Source organism: Nannospalax galili, unplaced genomic scaffold (assembly GCF_000622305.1).
Source record: "Nannospalax galili isolate Female #2095 unplaced genomic scaffold, S.galili_v1.0 scaffold976, whole genome shotgun sequence".
NCBI classification, from domain to species: domain Eukaryota; kingdom Metazoa; phylum Chordata; class Mammalia; order Rodentia; family Spalacidae; genus Nannospalax; species Nannospalax galili.
The window spans coordinates 1,653,448-1,676,266 of NW_008339381.1; the positions used below are offsets into that span (position 1 = coordinate 1,653,448).

Below are 22,819 nucleotides of genomic sequence, written 5' to 3' on the forward strand. Positions count from 1 at the left end.
AGTCTGGGCCAAGAGGGCAGTCCAGAGGTCTAGGGTGTCAAGAGAAGAAATGGGCCAGTGCCCAAGCTAGGAGGAGAGAAAGGGTCAAAAATACAGACTTCTAAAAGCAAATATTCACGATTTGTCATCTCTTACATGAGTAGTTTAGAAACAAGGCAAATACATGAAAAGTGGAAGTTGTTAAATAAAATCCATGTACTCTAAGAACTGATATACCACATGATTTAGAAATAGATTTGAGAATCTAGAAGCTGCCAGGCTTTTCTCACACAGTCCCTGTAACATGTAGAGCATAACATTTTGGATATGCATTGGTAAAGAGATGTGAGAAAAGTTTAAAGAGGTAAACAATTGCCTTAGGATGGAGACTAGAGCTTATTTTTTTCTGAAAACCTTGTGTTGTGATTTGAGTCTGACAAATCCCCCACAAGCTCCTGGGTTTGAAAACTTGGTCCCCAGATGATAACGCTGTTTAGGGAGGCTGTAGAACATTTAGCTGGAGGAAATAGGTCACTAGGGGTGAGTCTTTGAGGACTTACTAACTCTGGTTCCTAACTGCAAGTGCTCTGCTTCCTGGTCTGCTGACCCGAGGCATTCTGCCAAGCGCTCTGGCAGCTGGAGCACTCCTCCACACCTTCCTCACTGTGATGAACAGAAACCCTCAGAGATGGGGAGCCACAATAAATCTTTTGTTACAGTAGAAATACGAGGGGAGAAGAAGCATCCTTAGTATACGGAAGGTGACTCCAACAAATATTGAGCAGCAGCAACGCACGGAAAGCTAAAGGGAACATTCTGGGATTGTGCGGCCAGAAATACGCGAGTGGAGCACGTGCAGAGATTCAACAGCTGGAGAGCACAGTCCTGGGCCTGAATGGTGGAAAGACTCCATATGGCTGGAAGACAAAAGTTGGAAAGCCAATGGGGAGAAAGTTTCAGAGCTCACAGTAAACTTTTCTTTGTCAAGCCACTAGGAACCATCAAGTTACAACAAGTCAAAAATTAACAGTACAACTATATATAATTCGGTGTTTATTATCCCAATTTGACTTTCATAGTGAAAACAATACATGTATTATATAATTATTTTTTAATTTACATCAAATATGCCATAATCATTTCCACCTTAAAAAAAAAACCTTTTTTTAAGTTTTTATTTAAAAATATTCACAGTAAGAATGGTGTGCAGAGCAGAGATTAAAGAAGTAACACTCCATGCTCAAAACACCAAACGTGCAAAATTCGTTCCATGCTGTCTCCGATGAAAACCACGGATATTTAGCTCATGCTCTGAGTGGTGCGGGCAGCAGCCAGGATGAGGCAGGTCGAGTTCTAGGCAGGGTGGTGCAAGCAGCCGACCCCGCGATGGGGCAGGTTGAGTTCTGGGCAGGGTGGTGCCCGATGGCCATGTGGCAGAGTGAACAGTGCACAGGAAGCACACAGCTCTCCTTACTTAGCTGTCCCATGTTAACTGGAATGAAGATCCAGGCACTGAATACTCAGCATGAAATTTTATGAAGACCCGATTTGAGGATGCCATAAAGGGAGCTATGTTACTGCCCTAAAATGAAAATTGAAAAACAAAAAAAGGGTTACTTTTTAATTGAACATTTTTCTATAAATGTCAGCCTAGCATTAAAGCATTAGCCGCAGAAATAAAGTGTTAGCTAGAGAAAGAAGCATTAGCCAGAAGAGCATGACACCTGCTGCCAGTTAGGGCATTCTAGGCATGCCAGTGGCCTCTCCGCAGTGTGGAAGTCTAGCAAGATCTGATAATGATAAAGCCAGTTGACACGCCAGTGTGGAATGGGGGGATTTCACAGGCTCTCACCTCAGACAATCAATGGAAGGAGAATCAGTTTTCTCTAGGGACTAGCATACAAGTGGTCAGCCCTAAATGCATGCACATATGAGCACCACAAAATGGACTCTGTGTGTGTGTGTGTGTAAACATATGCACATATATGTAATAATAATAATAAAGAGGAAATAGAGAGCGGGGATACATGGGAGAGTTTGGAGGGAGAACTGGAGGAGTGGAAATGATGGAAATACAATACTTGTATGAAATCGTCAAAAAAAACCCACATTACATTAAAAGAGAAAGTAGCTACTTTTTCAAGGCGGGGAGAACACATGTCTACAAAAGTTTGTCAGTGTCTGATTGTTGATGTTTACAGAGGATCTATTATATCAGAATGTCATAAAGAAACTATTATGATTTCTTCAAAGAATTTCAGCCAGAAATAGAGCCAGGTGCTCACATTCTTCATAGTTTTGCTCTTTGAAGCTAGGAAATGAAGATAAATATCCAACCCTGGGCAGTGCGATGAAATCTCACCGCGAGCTTTTTAAGAGCATGCCCCCAGCCATTCTGATAACTGGTTGTGGAATGAACCCAAAGCTGAATCCTATCCGCCTAGTCTGGTAACTGTTAGCAGTGATATAACACAAGCTCCAGCAGATGGCGCGCATACTCCCCAAATAGAAAACTACCAACTCTGCAAAAGGCTTTGGCTTATACCTGCCTTTAAAAGTATATTCTTCGTATCACTGTTTAAAAATTACATGTGGGAAATCTAAAAATATTTGGTTTACTCACTCCTCCACAGTATGGTCCAAAGGGTGGAGAGTTGGCGTCAGGCCCATTGTAGAGTATGAGATAGTTATGGATACAGTTGCTTGGATCGTCGATGTAGATGAAGAAAAATCTGACGGTGACAGGCCTTCCAGCAGGAGCAACGATGGTCCATTCACACTGAGTGTTGTTTGGGTAGGCGTCAGGGTAGCCAGGGCTGGTGAACAAGCCACTGTCACCAAAAAGGGTCCCTCCGCAGCCTGCAAGGAAGAAATGGTTGAAGTTCCATCCAGCAATGTCGAACCGCCCAGCCTACTTCCTGCATGCACAGGCCTGGGACTGCTTTTACCTTCGTGGGGCTGAGTATCTGCACGAACAGCCAAGGCAGTAACTGCACTTCTTCCGGCTGCACCCCTGCCCTCGGTTGACACCACCTGCTGGGAGGTCCCCACCCATACTCCTTTCCCACTGGCTTTTGACCCAAAGGCAGCTGCTTCCAGGACTGCTGTTTGCTAAGCGTAGGCTGGGAGCAGAATGGCTAAACAGCGCCCTAAAGTACCCGGATGAGAGGAAAGTGGTGGGTGTGTGTGTGTGTGTGCGCGCGCATGCTCTGAAGGTCAAGCACGCTCCATAAGCAGATTTAATGTCAATAACCAGTAGTTTCAAGACAAACCCAAGTCAAATTCTGTTAGGTGGGACTGTGGTATTACAGCTTTTGGCAAGTTACCAGAAAACTGACTTTACCAGACCCCACGCTGACAGTTCCAAGGCTGACATGCTTGAAATCAAAGCTCTTTACATACCCATGTCAGCTTATTCTGCTTGTTCGTTGTACACTAAAGCTATCATTTAGGTAGACCAGCTGTCCAAGGGCCCAGAAGACCTTGACAAACTGAACAATTTGGGCAGCTCAGTCTTGATGTTTTATTTCCTCTTGATTATCTTTGTTGTTTTCTTCATTTCCTTTTTAAAAATTTATTTTTATTTTATGTATATGAGTGTTTTGCCTGCATGTATGTAAATGTACCATATGTATGCAATGTCTGTGGAAGTCAGAAGAGGGTGTCATGGAGCCCCTGGAACTGGAGTTAGAGGTGGTTGTTAGCCACCATGCGGGTGTTGGGAACTGAACCTAGGTCCTCTGCAAGAGCAGCCAGTGCTGTTAACCACTGAGCCATCTCTCCAGCTGCCCCCCCCTTTTTGAAACAGGTTCTCACTATGTAGTCAGGCTGACTTCGAACTCATTTTCAATCTGCTCAGCCTCTCAAGCACTGACATTACAAGTCTTTGCTCTCAGGGCATGCATTGTGTCCTCATTATATCTCCAGTTAGAGGAGATGCTCCATGAGCTTCCTTTAGCTGTGGAGATTTTGTTATCAGTGACTATCTGGATAGAGTCCTCTTCTTATCCCTTGTATATTTAAAAGATTCCTTTTGGTCATTTTCATTTTTCAGGTTTTAGGTTACTTGGGGACATTTCATAAAGATATTTCTTCTCCCTTGAGCTGAATGTGTTGAAATGACTTAAATTTCCTTCAGCTATTTAATACCTAGGCAACCAGAACTTCAAGAAGATACTAAACACCCTGAAAAAGTAATGAAATGCAGACCGCCACAAAATGACAAGGACCTCAAAGAGCACAGACGCTCCTGTGAATACACGGATGTGTTCCTGGTCCATTGACTTCTCAGAGCTTGCCTTGGTGATCTCACCAAATGTCAAACATCTTACAAGGTAATGATTATACAGGAATGCTTACATTTTTAGACTTTAAATGTATTCTTTTACATTCAAAATTTACTCTAAAGAAAACCCAAACTAGTAAACAGGGGGGGAAACATTTATAGAGAGGGGATGGGTGGAAGGTAAGCAACCAGAATAGTGTGCCTGTATGAAATTTTGAAAGAACAAAACTTACTAATTAAAAAAAAAATCAGTACTTTCACTGTTAGAAATCTATTTTCAACAGAAAGTCACCTAGTGCAGATTTAGTATGATAAAGTCACTTTAATCTGTAACTATATTTCCTACTGGACACTATGTTTGCTGTGCCTACATGGCATCCCTTACAAAGTGCAAATATCTTACCAGTTGGTGATGAGGTCCAGATAATTTTGTATCCATGATTGGAGAGAGCGCTGTTGCTCTTAAACCGCAGGTACAGCTCATTGCTTTGAGAGAAGACAGGGTTTGGTAGAAGAGTTCCACAGTATTTGTCGAGCAAGGGCGAGCTGCTATCACCACCATTTCTTACCTGTGAGAACAAGTCACTAATCATCACACCCTCACTCCTCCTCCAGTCTGTCACTGGGATGGGAGTGAGGTTCTTTTTTTAAGATGTGAGTGAGGTTCTTTTGTTGTTTCTTTTGTCTTTTGAGATAGGGTCTCTTTAGGTAGCCTAGACCACCCTCATACACTCCCATTCTTCCTGTTAGGCATCAGAATGCTGGGATGAAGCTTTGTAACTTCCTTACTGACATATGTAGTTAAGAATGAAGAGTCTTCTGAGAACACATGGGGAGTTGCTCTCATTTGTAAAGGGAGAAATATCCAAACTGTACATCATAAACCATTTGCATTTGGGTTTAGAAATACCTGTTAACCATAGCCACAGAGTCAAGGCCTTGGGATAGACTAGTGGGTGCTGTGGACCCACAAACTTTGTGATGTCCAGAAATATTTTGAAGGAAAGAAAGTGACGTTTTAAAGGGGGATAGGCATCATTGTTTGTTCTCGTTCCACATTACACTTTATCCATTGTCATGCAGGGGGCAGGGAGGGGTATGTTCTTCCCACTGAAAAGTGCCAGGTGGCTGGCCATGAAACTATACTACAGGAAGCCAGTAAAGTTCACAACCAAAGTATTTTCTGTATGGGAAGAAGAACATCCCGTACACCTGTAACATTTCTGACTGCTGGAGAGTTGTTTTTTTTTTTTCCACTCAGGCCTGGAGGAAGCATATAAAAACAGGAAATGGGTTGGTGTGAGGAAGGGGCTAAGCACCTGTGAGTTCAAGTTCTGTCCTCATCCTGCATCCTACTGCCTGTTCTCAGAGCTTTTTAAAGGAAGGGTGATAAGCAATGAGTAGGGTCCCCATGGATAAGGGCTAGTTTCATCTATCCTATTAAAAATCTGAGCAGCCCCTCCATTCACTGACTTAATCCTATAGTTTAAAAACTGCCTATCTCAAGTCACAGCTGCTGCAAAGGTTCAGGGTTTGACTAGCTGGGCTGTGCTGAGCTGCAGAGGCCCCTTCCAGATCTAAGCAGTGCTGAGTGACAGAGGACCATGTGGTTCTGGTGTTCATTGTTGCTAAACGTTTAAACCAAGTGGCTCTGGCCTGGACAGAACTGTCAGTAGATGATGGCATGGCTGTCATATTTAAGAATGCTGGAAGGCCCAAGCTGCCACCCTCTCATTCTTGACTTTGGGTCTCTTTCCCTTGGGGTCCATTTTAAAGTTGCCACTGCTGGGAGGAGAGACTGTGCTGACAGTCTGTCATATTTACTTTTCTCTTCTTGGGAGGATGAGACCACTGAGAGCAGAGGTGTGTCTGGAACATCAGAGGACCCTCCAAGAAGAGTCATCAGATTCACCGTGTGGTCAAGAGGCGGCCCTCTCTGCTAATAATGCACTTGGAGTCCTTATGGGAGATTTCTGTTCCCATCATAGTTAACTGAGTTTGGAATGCTGAGGCTTCCTGCCTACAGTCTGCTCTGGAGCACAGGGACTCTGCTGTATCTCACAGCTTCCTCTCTTTGCTGATTTGACAGGAAGTTTCTGATCCGTTCTATGAAGTGGAGAAGACAACTGAGTGGCACCTTTCTCACCATCCAGTGCTGGTAAGCAAGCCTTCACTTTCCAGCATCCAGCAAACAAATGGTCAAGGGTAACTCAGGCCAGTAATGGGCAGCTTGGACTTAGGGTGTATGAAGACTGTGACTCAGAGGACACATGGAAAAGTCTAGCAAAATGAGGCTATGCCTTCTCCATATCACTGTCTTTTAGTTTCTGCTCAATACTTCATAAAAACATTTGGATTTCCAGTATGGATAAACTCAGAAGTTGGAGTTTGATTCTCAGACTGACACAACATAGCATTTTTTTCAATTCCTCCCTGTTGCCTGTACCTCTTCCTCATTTTCTGTCGTGGCAAGTTCCTCATGAGGAGGCATGAGCTTTCCCTGGGAATTCAATGCACTTTGTATTGAGGATACTGATTAACAAAGGATTTAGTTTGATTTTATATGGGGCTTTCCTGTATTATAAAGTGCTGCATCAGGAAGCGTGTGGGAGCTGAACCCATGTGCAGCGAGCATCTGTTGGGACACCATTCTCCCCCAGGTGAGGCCCACACCCTGTGGGTGACTCAGTTTGCCCTAGGTGATGTCTAACTGACTACGCATTTGGTCTTCCTCACTAGACTGGGGGCCCCAAATATGTTTTCTTCCTTACTCTACTAACAGTGCAGACCTAGAGACAGTAAACATTTATGAAATGAAAGAATAATGAATAAATTAATAAAACGAACAGGAACATATTAGCCACACTAGAGAAAACAGAAAAACATGGCAAAAACTCTTAGTGATCTATCATCTTTTCTAATAATTCATTTAAATGATACTCAAATGCAGATTACCTCCAAGAAATCATTTGCACAGTCTCCTGAAGCTTCAACAGCAAAAGAATGGAAAAAGAGGGAAATGGTATGGTTCTGCGGGGCTCTGAGAACGATAATGCAGTCGAGGTTATCGTTGTAGTTATCTGGCCATCCAGGACTCTTCACAGTGCCAAATGTTTGGTTGTACTGTCTGTTGCAATCTTAAAATAAAATCATATTCCTAGTTAGTGTGTGCATCCCAGTTTAGGTTTCTTTCAACTTGAAAGGAAGAAATTTTTAAAGTCCATCGAATCTGAGCAAACTTTGGAAAAAGCCATTCCAGCCTCTGGGCTTACTTTCGAGAGGCGCTAACAACCGACGCATGCGCAGGTGCTGTGCGGCGGCTTAACGCAGAACACCGCGTGTGAGAGCTGCCCTGGACGAACACTGTGACGTCCTCTGACCTCCTCTGATCACATGGGGGAGGTGCCAGTGGCTGACATTTAGACCCTCTCTAGATCCCAAAGCTCTACCTCCTTGATACTGTCTGCATGATGATTTCCTTTGGTGAATTATTTTTATCCACTAATAGTAGTTCTAGTAGTAAAACTGTTCTTTGGACGGGCAGTAGAGATGGTTCAGTGCTTAAGACCCCTAGCTATTCTTCCAGAGGTCCCAGGTTCAGTTCCCAGAGCCCACATGGCAACTAACAACTGCGTGTACCTCCAGTTTCAGAGGCTTTGACACCCTCTTCTGGCCTTTGCAGGCACTGCAAGACACGGGTGCACTTACATACATGCAAGCAAAACATTCATACACATAAACTAAAAATGATAAATAAAATATTTTTTAAGAAACTTCTCTTTGGAAATATACTTCTAGGTCACTGTGACCAAGTAACTCCTTCAAGGAATCTTGGTTTTTCAGGAAACAATTTCCTAACATACAGTCATTCTTAACTGTGGATGTACCAAAACCCACTGACCTTAAAATTTAAGTAAGTAAATTGTATGACACAGGAAGATATCTCAACAAAGCTCTTATAAAAGTGTGTAATGTGACTTCTATACATGTTCAAATTGATGTTAATGAAGCAACTGGATTAAATTAACTGCATTAAGTTTCTCTTGCATGATATTGATATTTGTCTTGCCTCTTCAGGAACCAGCTTCAGCAGGCATGTGTTTCAGCTGAGTCTCACCTGAGATGGGTATGTGTTATCTTAATCAAACCTGACCTATTCACAGGGGTCAGTTCTAGAAAAAAGTAACTGATGTAGCAGTTCTGGATAAACATGAGATTCTAGGCTTACCTGCAATCTGATAGGTGAAACTCACTATAGAGTCTGTGTTTAACACTTCAGCTTTGAAAATGACGATTGCAGTACTCCTTGAAGAATAAAATGCTGGTAACGTTGTGAAGTTTGCACCACAGAATTGAGTCACTGAGTTGCCATTACTCTGAAATGAAATAGAAGCCAAATCGCACAGGACTTGGTATAAGAAGAGAACCACCATTGAAGGAAGTAAACTGCGTATGACGTAAGGCTTCAGATTGCAACCATGGAAACCTTGGTTCTGCGGGGCTGAGCACTGGCCTTGGGATCTGCTACTGACCCATCTTCCTTGACAGATGGGAGGTAAGGACAGAGTTTCTGCTGAAGTCGTGAGCAGACACTTCCCTGGGGAAAATCAGGCTGTTCCCTCTCATGGCTGGTCACAGCTCATGTGTAGGAGCTTGTCTAGAGCAGAACCAGGCTGTGTGAACTCCTTACGGGTCTCTCTCTCCATCTCCTTCCAGAGTGCTGAGTTGTACAAATTAACTCAAGGCCATTCCCGTATTCTCGTGCTTGCTACCTTAGCAACCCTAGTCAGAGCCAGTGGTACAACTACGAACTGCCCTCTCCCTGCCTACTCTAGGCAGCCACTACCCATAGAGGTCTCTGTTCCCTTCTGTATCACTTGGGCAGCACGTATTTCCTCCCAAAAGCACAGGGTAAATGCACTCAAATGCTTAACAATTTCTGAACAAAACCGGCTATCCCAAGTTGGTGCTTCAGGTAGCTTTAATAACACCCACATGGCCAGTGCTCCCGCCCTGCTTACAGGGGCTATAGTTTATCCACACTCTTATGCCCAACCCCAGCCCACTATCTCCTGTATTGATTATTTCCTAACTTGATCTGCTGTATCCTCTGAACTTTAACTGCACTGCTAACCACATGCCAAGACTTCCTACTTTGTGGTCTTAAGTGAATCCCAGGCTCAGCAGCCGCCTCCTGAAGACTTTCTCTACACTTCCTGAGTCAGCGTGTGGGAGACCGGTGGGACAGTCTCCCCTGTTCCCCTTCATAGCACCTGTCCTCTGCGGGTCTTAGCTCACAGTCATTTTCTGTACACTAGATCTTTTTTGAACTCTTAGAGGTTTTGAGTATTTTACAGACAATGCATTAAACATCCTCACTTTGAACTTCTGAACACCAGCAATATTCATGCCCGCTTTGCGCAGTTGCCTTCCCCCAAGGCCAGCTATCCACCCAACACCATCTCTGATGCCTCCACCAAATAAACCTTTCATGATCTTCTGGTTAGCTTCTCTTTCTACCCTCGGGTAACGTGAGAGCTCCAGCTTTTCCCAGCCAGCCATCACATTTGTCTTCCCTACCTGTCCTCTGTTTTCTTTATTCACTCAGTTTAAGCACATTGTTCAGTCATGAGAAATACTGGGCTTTATTCAAGGCCAGTCTAGTTGATGTCATGTTCCACAGCTGCCTGTACCTTGTACGTGGTATTTTGTGCCCGGATGAAGAATCCACTCTGATTCTTGTTGTCTCAGCTCCATAAAGCAATTGAAAGAGCTTCAACCCAAAGGCTCTTGTCCCACTTGCTCTAAGTCCTCCTGGTGAAGCTATCATGGGGACTTGGAATTTGTCCTGGCAATCACTATCAGTGGAATGGTGCTAATCTCACATCTCAACCGCCACATCTGAGCCTAAGGACAGACAACCTTGTAACCATGATCTACACAGCACTCTGCTGTTCCCCAGCTTTCACATCTCAGACCCCTCCATGCTGGAATCGAACTAGACTCTTGTCTCCCCCACCAAGATAGAGGTAGGTAAGAACCAGGGAAGCCCAGATGTATAATGAGGAAGACCCTGAAAACTCAGAAGGTGACAGGCAGGACGCTGCTACTGCTGGCATTTTAACATGACCTCAGAATGAACAGGTTGGGTGTTCCCCAAAGCACACAAACAACCCAAGCACTCCCAGGCAGTCTCCGGGGTACCACTCCTCAGTCTATGAGTACTAGATTGAAATATTTTTCCTAGGTCTCCTTAGTATTCTACCTACCCATCCACAGGATGCTACTGCTCAAATCTTCGAGTTTTCTGTTACCATCACATTTTCCTAACCCACCGGTCTCCTCATCATCTTATACCATGGGAAATTAGAATTTATCTTTTCATCTCATTGAGCTTGCCCCCATTTTACTCTCTTGCCCCCATTTCACTCTCTTAAATTGCCATAAGTGGAGTCCCACCGTAAGTGTGGTCAGATGGCCGCTTAGCTGGTCTTCCTGTGTTCTGGTCCCTTTAATTCATCCTGTGCACAGACCCTGCTAACTGCCAAAGTGGTTCTCCAGCTGTGGCCCAGGGAGTTCTGGCATTGGTGGCAAAAGACAAGATATGCTCATCAAAAATTCAGATTAATGTGTGCATTTTTAACAAGACACCCAGAGGATTCTTGGACACATGAATGTTTGAAAGTTTCTCTCCTTCAAAACCTGCTCAGTATGAAAGTAAGGACGTTGTTGCCTCCTGCTGAAAATACAGTTCTAGGTAACAGAATTTGTTGACTCGTGGCTTCATTTCTTCCAGCGTTTGCAGACTGCTAGTGAGGTCACTAGAAACGACTCCCGCCGCCTGTGATCTTTACCTGTGACAAATCCTGAAGCTCTAGGTAGTTCTGTGAGCAGTCCTGCGAGTGCAACTGTAATTTCCACACAGTTATCTTGACCTGCTGGTGTGGAGGAGCTTCAATGACCCAAGTACAGGTGGAAGATGGACGCCTGGTGTTTGATAAATGAGGTGATGAAGTGTTTTGTGGGGTCCACGTTGCATTGTACGTTCCACCACAAGGCACTGAGGAGGGAGAAAGAAACAGTGGAGATGTTTCACTCATGTCTGATCACACAGGCAAGCTTTGAAAGTCTGCCTTCTCTATACTAACCCACAGGAGATAGGTTTACATTCTTTTAGGACTGACAGTATGTTCTGCAGTCCTATAATCCCAGCTCAGAAGGCAGAGGGAGCATGATCACAAGTTCAAGGCCAGCCCTGACAGCTTACTGAGACTTTGTCTCAAGAAGTAAAATGAGGGCAGCAAATGTAGCCCACATAACACGTTTAGCCATCTAAAATAGTTCACGGAAATAGTAATTAATATCGTATTTAGATACAATAAGCATGCGTTCTTTTCAGTGTGTAAGTATGTGTGTATTTCATAATATATCAAAATCTCCGTCTACTCACTGTCCACGAAGGTATATGTTGCATTAAATCCTTCTCTTTCAAAAGTCAAGTCAGTGACAAATTGAACAGTGAGGAAGTTTCCAGAAGAGATGAAAGGAGCTGGTACAATGGAACCACAAAACCTTCCACCTAAATTTGACCTTATGCTCCCACCATCGAATATCTAGAAAAAAGACAGATCACAGTAGTTCCTTATTAAGAGAAGAACTACATATTTTACACTAAATTGGCTGTGAAGTCACCATTGGCCATTATTAAGGATCCTTATACTGGGTTCTTGTAGACGGTCTGAATTTAGATTTGGCAGTATCATAAAGGCTTTAAGTAAACATCTAATATGATACCCAATACAGATTTTTCTCTTTGGGAAAGAAATATATGACCTCAAAAAATAAGTCCCTAGAGTCATCAAAGCCTGCTGGTTACCTCCTCTGCTTGAATCTTCACCAAGGGTTTTTCCTGGAGTTTTCTGGCCAAGCTCTTGTCCCTCTTCCTTATTCTATTCTCAAGACATCACCCAGGGGCGATTCGCATTCTCTCAGTACAAAGGCCAAGGCCACGGTAACAGCCTTCAAGGACAAAAGGAGCCTGCTCTCCCCGCACCTCTCGCCTCCTTGGTCTCATTTCCTGCTGTCTCTGCTTGTTCACTGAGATCCTTGAGCACTTTCTTGTTTCAGAGCAGATGCACCTGCTGACATACCTGCCCTTCCTTTGTCTGAATCCTTCTTCCCTGCACCCATGTCGTCTGTTCTCTGACATTCCTCCAGGTCCTGAGGCAGACCCAACCCACTTATGAAGGCCTTCCTTTAGGTAGGCCTTTCTTTGTCTTCTGCCTGCCTGGTTTTTCTTCAGGGCAAGTATTATAAACATAATTGAACATGTTTCTTTTATTGTCTTCCCTTCTAAATAGGGAAGCATAGAATTCTGTCCATTGTGCTCAATGCATAAAGATGTCCCATCAGTACCAAGTGTTGTGATTCTTCTCCCCCAGTACTCATCTGCCTGAGTTTGTTTTGTGCTACTGTATCAGGATACTACAGATAGAGCCATGTATAAACAAAAGAATTTGATTTCTGATAGTTCTGGAGGCTGAGAAGTTTTTAAAGTTAAAAGGCTGCCTCTGATGAGGCCTGTCCTGCTGCCTTCTGACTCGGCGAGAAGTGTCATGTGAGGACACAGCAGAAGTGGGCCAGCTCTTGCATCTCTTCCTCTTTTGGAAGGTCATTGATCCCATCCTAGAAACCCAACTCTCATGACTTCATCTAAAGGCTCCATGTCCAAATACTATCAGCATATAGAGTTCTAGCACATAAACTTGAGGGACACAGTCGCACCACAGCACCACCCTTCCCTAAGCTGTTTTCCCCAAATTCTTTATCTCAATAAATGACTCAAGCCTAAGACTTCAGTTCTACACAACTCCTCCCCACTCCTGTTACCCCCACACCCTCTCCATTCCACCTTCCAAATGTTTCTTAACACTTTTATCATCATCCCCTTTCACGTTTGCCGCCATAATATCATGTTAACAGATCAGTTCCACCGTATCCAGGGAATTCACCATGCTGCCTGAGTACCTGTCAACCTAGATCATGCTCCTGCTCTTCCTACAAAGATCCATTGCACTCACCCTGCACCCAATGTAGAATCCTCACTCATTATCACAGGCTGCAAGGCAATGGGAAGGGGCCTGCACCTCCCCTCGCATCCTTCCCATCACTGCCTCCTGCATCCTCTGCTGGGAGAATACCTCCCTACAGTCTCCTTGCTTGGAGCAACAGTATTTCTTGAACTCCCAAAAGGCTGTTAACTCCTTGTCATTAAACCTCAACTCAAATGTCACCTCCTTAGAGAGGTTGACCCTACTCACTGTTGCCCTCTTCCAATATTATGTTTTGTTTGATTGTTATAAAAATGTATCCTATTTACTGCCTATTTGCTTTTTCCGGGCTCCCTCTCAGCAAGAATGTAAGGCCCACAGATGGAGAGACATGGGGATATTCATGGTAGTGTATGAAATAAAAGTGGTGAATTTCAAGATTCTACCCACTCCAACAGCTATCAAAATACCTGAAAGCAAATCCTGACTCCATCACTCTAGAATCCAGCCTTGGAAGACAAAAGAAAAATGAGGAGGAACCCAACAGAGGGATGCTTTTGGAAGCCCTTGTCAAGAAATTCCAATGGACTCATATGAACATCTGAAAATTGCCCTGTTCTTTTTTCTAGTTCCCCAGCTAGAGAACTTGGAATGCTAATTTCTCTTGCCTTTACTTCTCCTTCACATCTCCTACTCACAACTCACAGAGTGGTCTGCATCCCGGTTCCCTATTGGCAATTTGGGTAACCCCTTCAGAGGATGGCATGATAAGAATAGGAGGTAGGAATTTGCTAGGCAGTTAGGGTAAAAAACTCCAAAGAAAGGTAGCTAAAAGTCAAAATTTCCTTGGGACTATCAGCAACATACTCTCTTCCAAAGGCCCAAAATGTCAAAAGTATTTGGGAGCTGTTATCTAATCCTTTAAAGATTTTAGGGTTACCTCTTCAGAGGGGGAAATGTTAGAGTAGCCGAAAGCCCCATAAAAATAAATAAATGAAAGAAAAAAAGAAAAAAGTGATGGGGAGATATGGGAGGAGTTGGAGGGGAGGGAGTGAGCATGGATTTGATAAAAACACCTTACATGCGTGTATGAAATTCTCAATAAAGTTTTTGTAAGTTAAAAAAAAGTTTAATAAATTTACCACTAGATGGCACTGTCTCCTAGATGAATGTAATTTCGGTTCCCGCAGAGCCAGAGGACCGAGGTTCTGCAACCTAAACCCCTCGAATTTATAGACCACCTTTGCCAAGTTTGAGAGGTGGTATACTTTTTCTGATAAGAAACAGAGTCTTGCAGGCTACTGGAACCTTGGGCATATGAACTTACGGCAATGGTGACAGCATGTACGAGATCCATGCAAACACAAGCAGACAGAAATACAGCATATACCTGTGGAATGAGCAGTTGGCCCCAGTCTTTGCGCAACTACTATTGGGCAGTTGATTACCACCAGGTGAGGAAGAGCTGATCTTCTTTAAGGGAGTGATTCTAGGTAGGCTGACTAGACCCCTGCGGATGAACATGTACTGAAGGACATCAGGGGATACTGACTTGACTCCTCAACATAAATGACAGAATGCATGAAATCCAGTGGTGGTGTCGGGGGAGGACTTTGGGAGGGGGCTGATGGGGAAGGGGGTATGAAGGTGATTAAGATTTTGTGTATGTGATATGCAAAATTTCAACAAAAAATAAACAAGTTAAAGTTTCATTATTATCATTACTGTGTTTATGATCATAGTCACTCTTAGCAAGCTTTTTTGCTCTGGGTATTATGTGCCTGAGCCCTGTGTCAGATTCTATGCGTATAGAGAAGCATAAATAACGTTTTGTACCTTCAAGATGCTCATGGACCATTAGAGGAAAAGACCATAGATTACATACACATATGTATTTATGTGTATATGTATCTATCTTTGCATCTCTTCATATATATATATAGGAAAATGTAGATATAAAGAACCAAGGAAAGAAGTAAAGAAGTCAAATAAAATAGGAGAAAGTAAGTACAATAAAAGAATAGGGGTGACAGCAGCAGGAAAACCTTCACAGACATTTGAATTGGTGCTTGAAAGTAAATAGCAGCTTCCAAGACCTACAAAAGTGAAAAGAACATCCCAGCCAGATGGAGCGGGCGGAAGGCCACAGAAGGATGGGCATGCAAGGTGTGCACCCGATGGGACTGAAGATTCAGGAGAGAGCAGAGAAGTGGGGCTGTGAAGTTCCATGAGCTCGGGTCTCACTCACTTGGGTTTTAATTTTAAATACACTGGTAACTATGAAGGGTGGTGGAAGGGAGAGGCCAGGACTGGAGAGAAGGGAATTACAGCCGAGTCTGGCCCCACACTGGCCCCACATTCATTGGAACATGGCCACAGTAAGATTTCTCTAACTGATTTAAAGTAGATAGCTGGTATCTCTGTTCAGTTGAGAGGCCTCTAGGCTCCTGGATGATCAAACCTGAAATTCTTGCCATGTTGCTCTGGCAACAGCAAATCTCCATGGTGAGTTTTCGAAGCTGTTCTGTATGGAGCAGGGAGTGCCCTGCAGAACACTGTAGGCTATGCATGATGCCCTGAACGACCACACAACTACACCTTGCCCTCTGGGACCCTTTGTTTCCTGGCATAGCTGCTGTGCACGTGCAGCTTGAACTACATTCTGCTTCTCATAGATTAAGGAAAATGCTGTGAAGAATTTTGTTTTCTTAAGTTTTAACTCTTTAACAGTATTATAATTTAGACATTGAGGATTTAGGCAAATAACGTAGTGGAAGAAACCTCCAACTGCAACTATTGCTACGTCTTATCCTTCACCCAAATAACAATTTGAGCCATTGAAGAAATGAGAAGGAAAGTTTAAGATTCCGGTTTCTATGAACAATGCACAAGAGCAACAGACTTTGAAGTTGGAATTTAATACTTTTCAAAATTAACATTAACTCCGAAAAAAAAATTTCTTCAGGGTTTCTTTGTTTATTGTTTCTCAGGAAATTTAATAATGGAAGGACTTTTATATTCTTAACATTTCTAAGTTGCATCTTAGAGAATCTTCATGAATTCTTTGATGATACTGAAGATCTCTGAAAGGATCTTCAGGGCATGCCAGGGCAGTATTTGGTATGGGAAATGGTACATGTGAATTTTCAGGTATGGAGCTGAACTCCGGTCCATTTCACAACATTCTGGGATGAGACTTATGCTATTCCCAGCAGTATCGGGAAAAGCCACAAACAAGCAGAGGGCAGAACCAGCTCATTGAATCTAGTTATTTTCAGAGTATTTGTGCTAGTAAGTTTTCTGTTAAAGTGACAAAATCAACTTAATCAACTTAAAAGAAGAAAGGTTTACTTTGGCTCCTGGCTTCAGAGGCTTCGGTCTACTAGTTTGTGTAGCTATGCAGTCACACAGCTGTTTTCTGGGCCTGCGGCGAGATGCAATATCATGACAGAAGCTTGTATGGTGGAAGAGGCTGCTCACCTCATAGAAGTCAGGAAGCCACCAGACAGAAAGGGCTAGTGTCCCAGTGTTCCCCTCAAGGGTATGCCCTCCATGTCCCTAACTTTCTAACTAGTCCTCACCTCAAATGTTTCCACAACCTCTTAAAAGTGCTGCATGCTAACAACCATGTCTTACCTGACCCCTGGGCTTTGGGGGGACATGAAAGTCCCCCCCAAATAGTTATTAATTAATTAATTATTACTATTACTAGTTAATTATTATTGCTATTATTTATGTCTTTTTCCAGTATTTGGAATAATAATGTAACAAAGCTGACTGAATTCACACTTACTTAATGAATAACTAAGTTCGGAGATGCAGGGCAGTGGTGCTATCTCCCAATAGGAAAAGCCTGTGGGGACCACTGACTAATCCTTTCCCCAAAGATGCACAGCCCCTCCTCCCAGTGGCTGACTGCACGATGAATGCTTAAGCTCAGTGAGTTAAGACAGAGGCTCCCAGCAAGATTGTTCCAGTCCTTAGGCAGTATCTCTGCACAAGTGTGGTGTTTGGGGGTCTGTCACTGGCATTATAACAGTAATTTGGGACCCTAACTGGCATTCAGTGTTTAGAAGCCACATTGCTGAATCCCACAGGACAGTTACTATGGACAACAGCTTTCACTTCGGATGGGAAAGGAAATGTTAGAACCTACTCGCTATGCCCAAGAACACTGATGGTGTTGAGGAAAACCTGGGAAACAATGGGGGGCCACCACCTCCATGAAACGAGTTGCATGTTTCCAGGGAGTCAGTGAAGACCACACTTCTGATGCCTTTCAACCACCTCACTGCTGCTCACCTCACGGAGTGCTGTACAACAAAGCTTGGCATGGGATTAGGCAGTACACAAGCCCTCTTTTCCTCCTAACTCTGGAGAGGTAGCCAGCCTCCTTTCAACAGTCCTCTCAGTTGTACAGGAGGCAACAATGTGTGAGAGTTTCCATGTATATTAAGTGCCATGAAACCATCACATCTAAGAAACCTTTCCTGAACACCAAATAAAGACATACATACCCTCATCTGTTCTCCTCTCTATGGCAATCATATCTACCATTTTTGCCACGTTGTGTAATGATGTGTCTGTTTGAAGATCAGTGACTGTCACCTCCTTGATGAGCTTTCACTGCTTGAGTAGGTTGTGTCTTTAAATCTGCATCCCCAGTGCTGGGAGCCATGGCTGCCAGACAACCGTGTGGGAGGGACGTGAACCCACTTCAGTAGCGATCACTCAGTGGGATACACAGTTCATGATGTAGTGTGGCTATCCTCCTTATTCTCTTAGTCAGTACTTCAAAAACAGCAGTGATCAAATGGTGAATAATTGAAGAATAGGTATGATCTGCCTTACACCCCCAAAGGTGATAGATAGTATTGTCAACTTGACAGGATAGACTCATGTAGGTCTATCTAGACCTCTGGGCCTGTCTGTGAGGAACTTTTTAGACTGAATTGAGTTAGAAAAAATCTACCCTAAATGTGGGTGGCAACACCCCCTGAGCTGGGGGCCAGGACTGAATAAAAAGGAGAAAGCAAGCTGAGCACCAGCATCCATTGCTCTGTTTCCTGACTGTGGACGCACTGTGAGCAGCTGCCTCACACTCCTCCTGCCGTGAAGGACTGCGTCCTCAGACTGTGAGAATGGACTGCTTCTTTAAATTGCTCCTTATCATAGAAACAAGAAAAGAAATAATGCAAGGATCAAATGCCCCATGTATCACAGAGAACCCCTCTCTCTTATGAAGACACCTCAAAGTTTCACACTCCAGGGCTATTCTTTGGTCTGTCAGTTACCAGCATCTGGGAAAGCTACCAGTGGAAGAAACCGCTTTCCCAAGAGGAGAAATAAGACAAGGTGTGAACAGCATTTCCTAAGTTTTTTTGTATGTGTATGAATGTATTGCCTGCATGTATGTAAGTGCACCCGTGTCATGCAATGCTAATGGAGGTCAGAAGAGGGCACTGGATCTCCTGGAACTACAGTTATGGACAGTTGTTAACTGCCATGTGGTTGCTGGGAACCTAACCCAGGTCCTCTGCAAGACCAGTCAATGCTCTTAATGCTGAGCCATCTCTCCAACCCCTTTGTAAATTTTTTAAAAAGCTTTTATTTTGAAGCTAGCAAACAATTCCTTGCTTTTGACACTGATGTTTCTGCCTAAATTGACTTTAGGAAGTTCACACAATTTTATACAACACAAGCTCTTACATGACAACTTTCTACTGTGTAACCAGGGATAAATCTCAGATCATCAGGCTTGTATGGCAAGCGCTTTTACCTGCTGAGCCATTTCATCTGCCCTTGTTGTTAATATTTTAAAGATATTCAACAATCTCCAGGTCTATTTGAAATTAATCAAAGCAGGAAAATTAAAGTGAATTTGTTAATGTATTCTGCCACCCACATGCTTAATACCCTAATCTGCATTATTTTTAGTCCCTGAACAGCCTTTTGAGCTAGATACTGTTGTATGTTTATTTTTAATTATATAAAGTAATAAGGAATCAGGTTAATTAGGAATTTACTCTGGTAACAGAAATGGGTTTGAGTCCCCATGTTATTTTTAAATTGTATTACCTTTCAGTAAAACTAGGGGAGCTGTTAAAGTTTTAAATATCAGCTTAGGCTGTTCTGGCCATTTGGTCTTGCTTTAGAAAAGAATTCAACTTGAACTGGCAATCCTTGTTATCTCTAGTCTTTCATGAATTCCCTCAGACTTGGCTTCTATCCAAATGTTTTATTAAAATGCCTGTCATCCAAGGGAATCAGTTTGTTCTTCATCTCAACTTTTCCTGGCCTGTGGTATGCAATTTAATAGCACTAATCACCCATCATTTGAAAAGGCGCCGACCCCTTCATGCGGTGGCGCCCACCATGTCACATGCTTTTCTCGCTCTTGTTTCTTGCCCTTCATCCCTCATCCTTTCCCACTGCATCTCGAGGTACATTTCCTGGAGGTGAATGGGAGTGCTGCTGTCTAGTTCCACACTGTCCAAGGAAACAAGCCTCTGTGGACTCAAGCGAGTTTTGGATGTCATCTCCTTATTTATGGCGCTGTCTTCTGAGAGCTCTGGCCCATGCTCCGCCCTCTTCAATCCCAGTTGTCTATTTTTTTAATCACCAAAACCATGATCTCCTACTAATACTCACACTGTGTCACAGAAATGATACATATTACAGGAAAAATTAAAATGTACATACATAATTAAGGGCTTAAATGTGCATTCCATACATGACGACTACTTCCCTTTCATTTAAAAACAATTTCTATAAAATTTGAGATAATCTTAGATCTTAAACATTTAATACTCATGCTGCCGTGCAGTCCCAGGTCCTTTTTTCCCAGGACTCCTCCCAGGCCTTTCCCTTCCTTCCAGCCTAGCCTGCGTGCTATGGTCAGGGTAATCTTTAAGTACTGTTCTCATCATATGCTGGCGTCTGGAAAACCTGAAGCACTCACTTTCAGCTCCATAAAACCCGAACTGCTTAGTTTGGCTTTCATGATCTTTGTATCTTTTCTCTACTTAGGCAAATTTAGTTGTTTCTTGCTGTCCTTCAGTGAAATTCTTCCCCCGTGGACTAGTCTTCTCAAAACTACACACATCTTAATGCCTTTGCTCTTCTTTGAGACTCACCTTTCCTAGAATTCTTTTATCCTCTCTCTCTTCTTTCTCTCTCTCTCTCTTCTTGTCTCTCTGTCTATATGTCTCTGTTTCTATCTTTCTGTCTCTCTCACTCTCTGTTTCTCACTCTCTCCCTCGCTCTCTCACTCTCCCAGGCTGGAAATTGAACCTTGAGTCTTGCATATTCTAGGAAAGTATTCTACCATTGAGATATAACCCCAATTATTTCTTTCTTTTTAAATTTATACATTGCTTCAAATCTGTATCTAACATATTAGTTAACACTGAAATACTTATCATTTTTTTGAATAGTTCATGGTGCATGTTTGACTGCCTGCCCTTAATTTTCTAATCACACTTAAGATCCCCAAGGAAAGAAAATTTGCCATCCTGTTACTTTCCTGTGAGAATATAGTAGTAAAAGTACTGATTGACACTACTCAGAATTTTTTATATAAATTCATATAATAGTTTAGCATTAGAGACTCCTTTTATCAAGTTGAAAAGTTTCTTGTTTCCATGCTTAGAAAATTTGTTGAATTTAATAAATTGTGAAAATTAATATGAAAAATCAAAGTACTAAAAATAACCAGTACTTACTCAAGGTATACAGTTCAGCACATTAACTGGTTCTGAGTGTGGGTCTGTCTTGTTTTACTTTTAATTGGACTTAAAGAAACTAAGATATTTCCTATATCTAAAGTTAATATAGCAAGTAGACCCATAAATATAAGAAACAGACAGCTTAGAAGGTATTTCTTCACACTGAAGATGTTCCTATTTATTTTAGCAATTGTTAAAAGTCCTTTGAGTATGTCACTCAATACACCCAATCTCCCCATACATCACTAAGGAAAACAGAGCTGAATCTTAAAGCTAATGCTAGGTGTCATATGAAATGCTTGAGTCATGCATATTAAAGGTTCATTTGATCAGAGAATATAGCACCTATAATATAATATGCTGTGTCTCTGAAGAACAAGTCATTGTAAGAAACAGCATTACTCACAATTTTCAAGACTTCTATGTGGTAAACTGGAACATGCTATATTAGAGTTTGGGATTAGTAGACGGTTATAACATAGTAGGCTCACCTGTACATAATCATAATTGCATCTCCCCGGTGACGCTGGTAACTCCAGAACAAACTTGTTGAAAGTGAGCTGAATGAGTTTGTTTTCTGGTGCAGTTATGTACCATATGCAGTTTAAACCTTTGTCATAGTGTCTATTTGAATCAATGTCGGGAGAGACAAAGCTACTGCCAGGATCTGTCAAGTAACCACCACATCCATGCTGCACCCCTGTTAAAAAAAAAAAAGATACATCACTATGCAGACAACCAATCTTAACTTTCATGTGGAAGGTTTTTTATTTTTTGAAAAGGACAAAGTTTCCATCTCCCGCCGCATATTCATGAACATTATTGAAGGCTTCCCAGACTGTGGCAGGCACACATTTGTGTTTCCTCAGCTTTTCTTGGCTCTTTCTTTACTTACTCTCTTCTCTACTCCCACTACCCATGCTGAGTCTCCTCCTTATCATCACCCACAGATGCCTGATGGAGTGAGTAACCACATTTGGTTCCGTGTGTGTCTTTGGAACTACTCCTGTGATTTATTCAAGCTTTTCCCAACATTGGAAAATCCAATTTTGTACAAAATTGAGTATTCTGCATAATAAAGCTGGTAGAAAATATGAACATGTCTTGCTTTTAGGTTCCACTTTTATGAACACTGCCAAAAGTGAAAATTGAATTTATGAAGATTTACCCAATACCCCAAGAAAATTGACTCCCAACCAATTTTTATTTAAATCATTTGATAGAAAGAGACTGTGAGGCATTTAGTTCTAGAGTCTAGTTTACATTAAACGACATTCTCTGTATTTTTTTTTTTTTACAAAATCAAGGCAAGACAGAGCTGAAGAAGAAAACTTTATTAGAGATAAATTATTTATCTTAAAATGAAACATTTTGTGATGTGGAACAGAATCACAGAAGGGAGACAAAGAATACTCAAGTGGGATTACATGGTCGACTGGGAAAAGTTAGAAACAAAACTCTCTGGATTTAGTGCTGGTCCACTCCACAGCCTGAGCAGGCACATCAGAAATAACAGAAGAGGATGAGACAAGGAGAAGCCTACTGACAAGCTCCAAAGAAAGAGTGAGAAGGAATTAAGCTCAAAAAAGTCTCAGGAAGAATAGAGATGAAATTAGTATATAAAGTAATGTTCATAGAACTTATGTCCCACACAAATACAGTTAAATTCCATCACCACTGGCCTTCCATTTCTCTCATTCCAATTATTATCTACTAACAGTGAAAGGATTATGCTCCAGTTTGTCTCTCCATTGCGGTGACAAAACACCCTGACCAAT

The 22,819-nt window shown here is 42.5% G+C and overlaps 1 protein-coding gene across 1 annotated transcript in view; it reads right to left on the reverse strand.

Moving 5' to 3' along the window:
- Positions 1 to 1,055: 1,055 nt before the first annotated feature.
- Positions 1,056 to 22,819, reverse strand: part of Cubn (cubilin) — a 291,759-nt gene continuing 269,995 nt past the window's right edge. Inside the window, exons 65-72 of the mRNA XM_008833899.3 lie at positions 21,533 to 21,741; positions 11,715 to 11,877; positions 11,119 to 11,324; positions 8,493 to 8,640; positions 7,220 to 7,401; positions 4,668 to 4,833; positions 2,603 to 2,838; positions 1,056 to 1,561 (exon numbers count right to left, since the gene is read on the reverse strand). Coding sequence (XP_008832121.1) covers positions 1,454 to 1,561; positions 2,603 to 2,838; positions 4,668 to 4,833; positions 7,220 to 7,401; positions 8,493 to 8,640; positions 11,119 to 11,324; positions 11,715 to 11,877; positions 21,533 to 21,741 — 1,418 coding nt within the window. The 3' untranslated portion in view covers positions 1,056 to 1,453. The remainder of the gene's footprint in view (positions 1,562 to 2,602; positions 2,839 to 4,667; positions 4,834 to 7,219; positions 7,402 to 8,492; positions 8,641 to 11,118; positions 11,325 to 11,714; positions 11,878 to 21,532; positions 21,742 to 22,819) is intronic.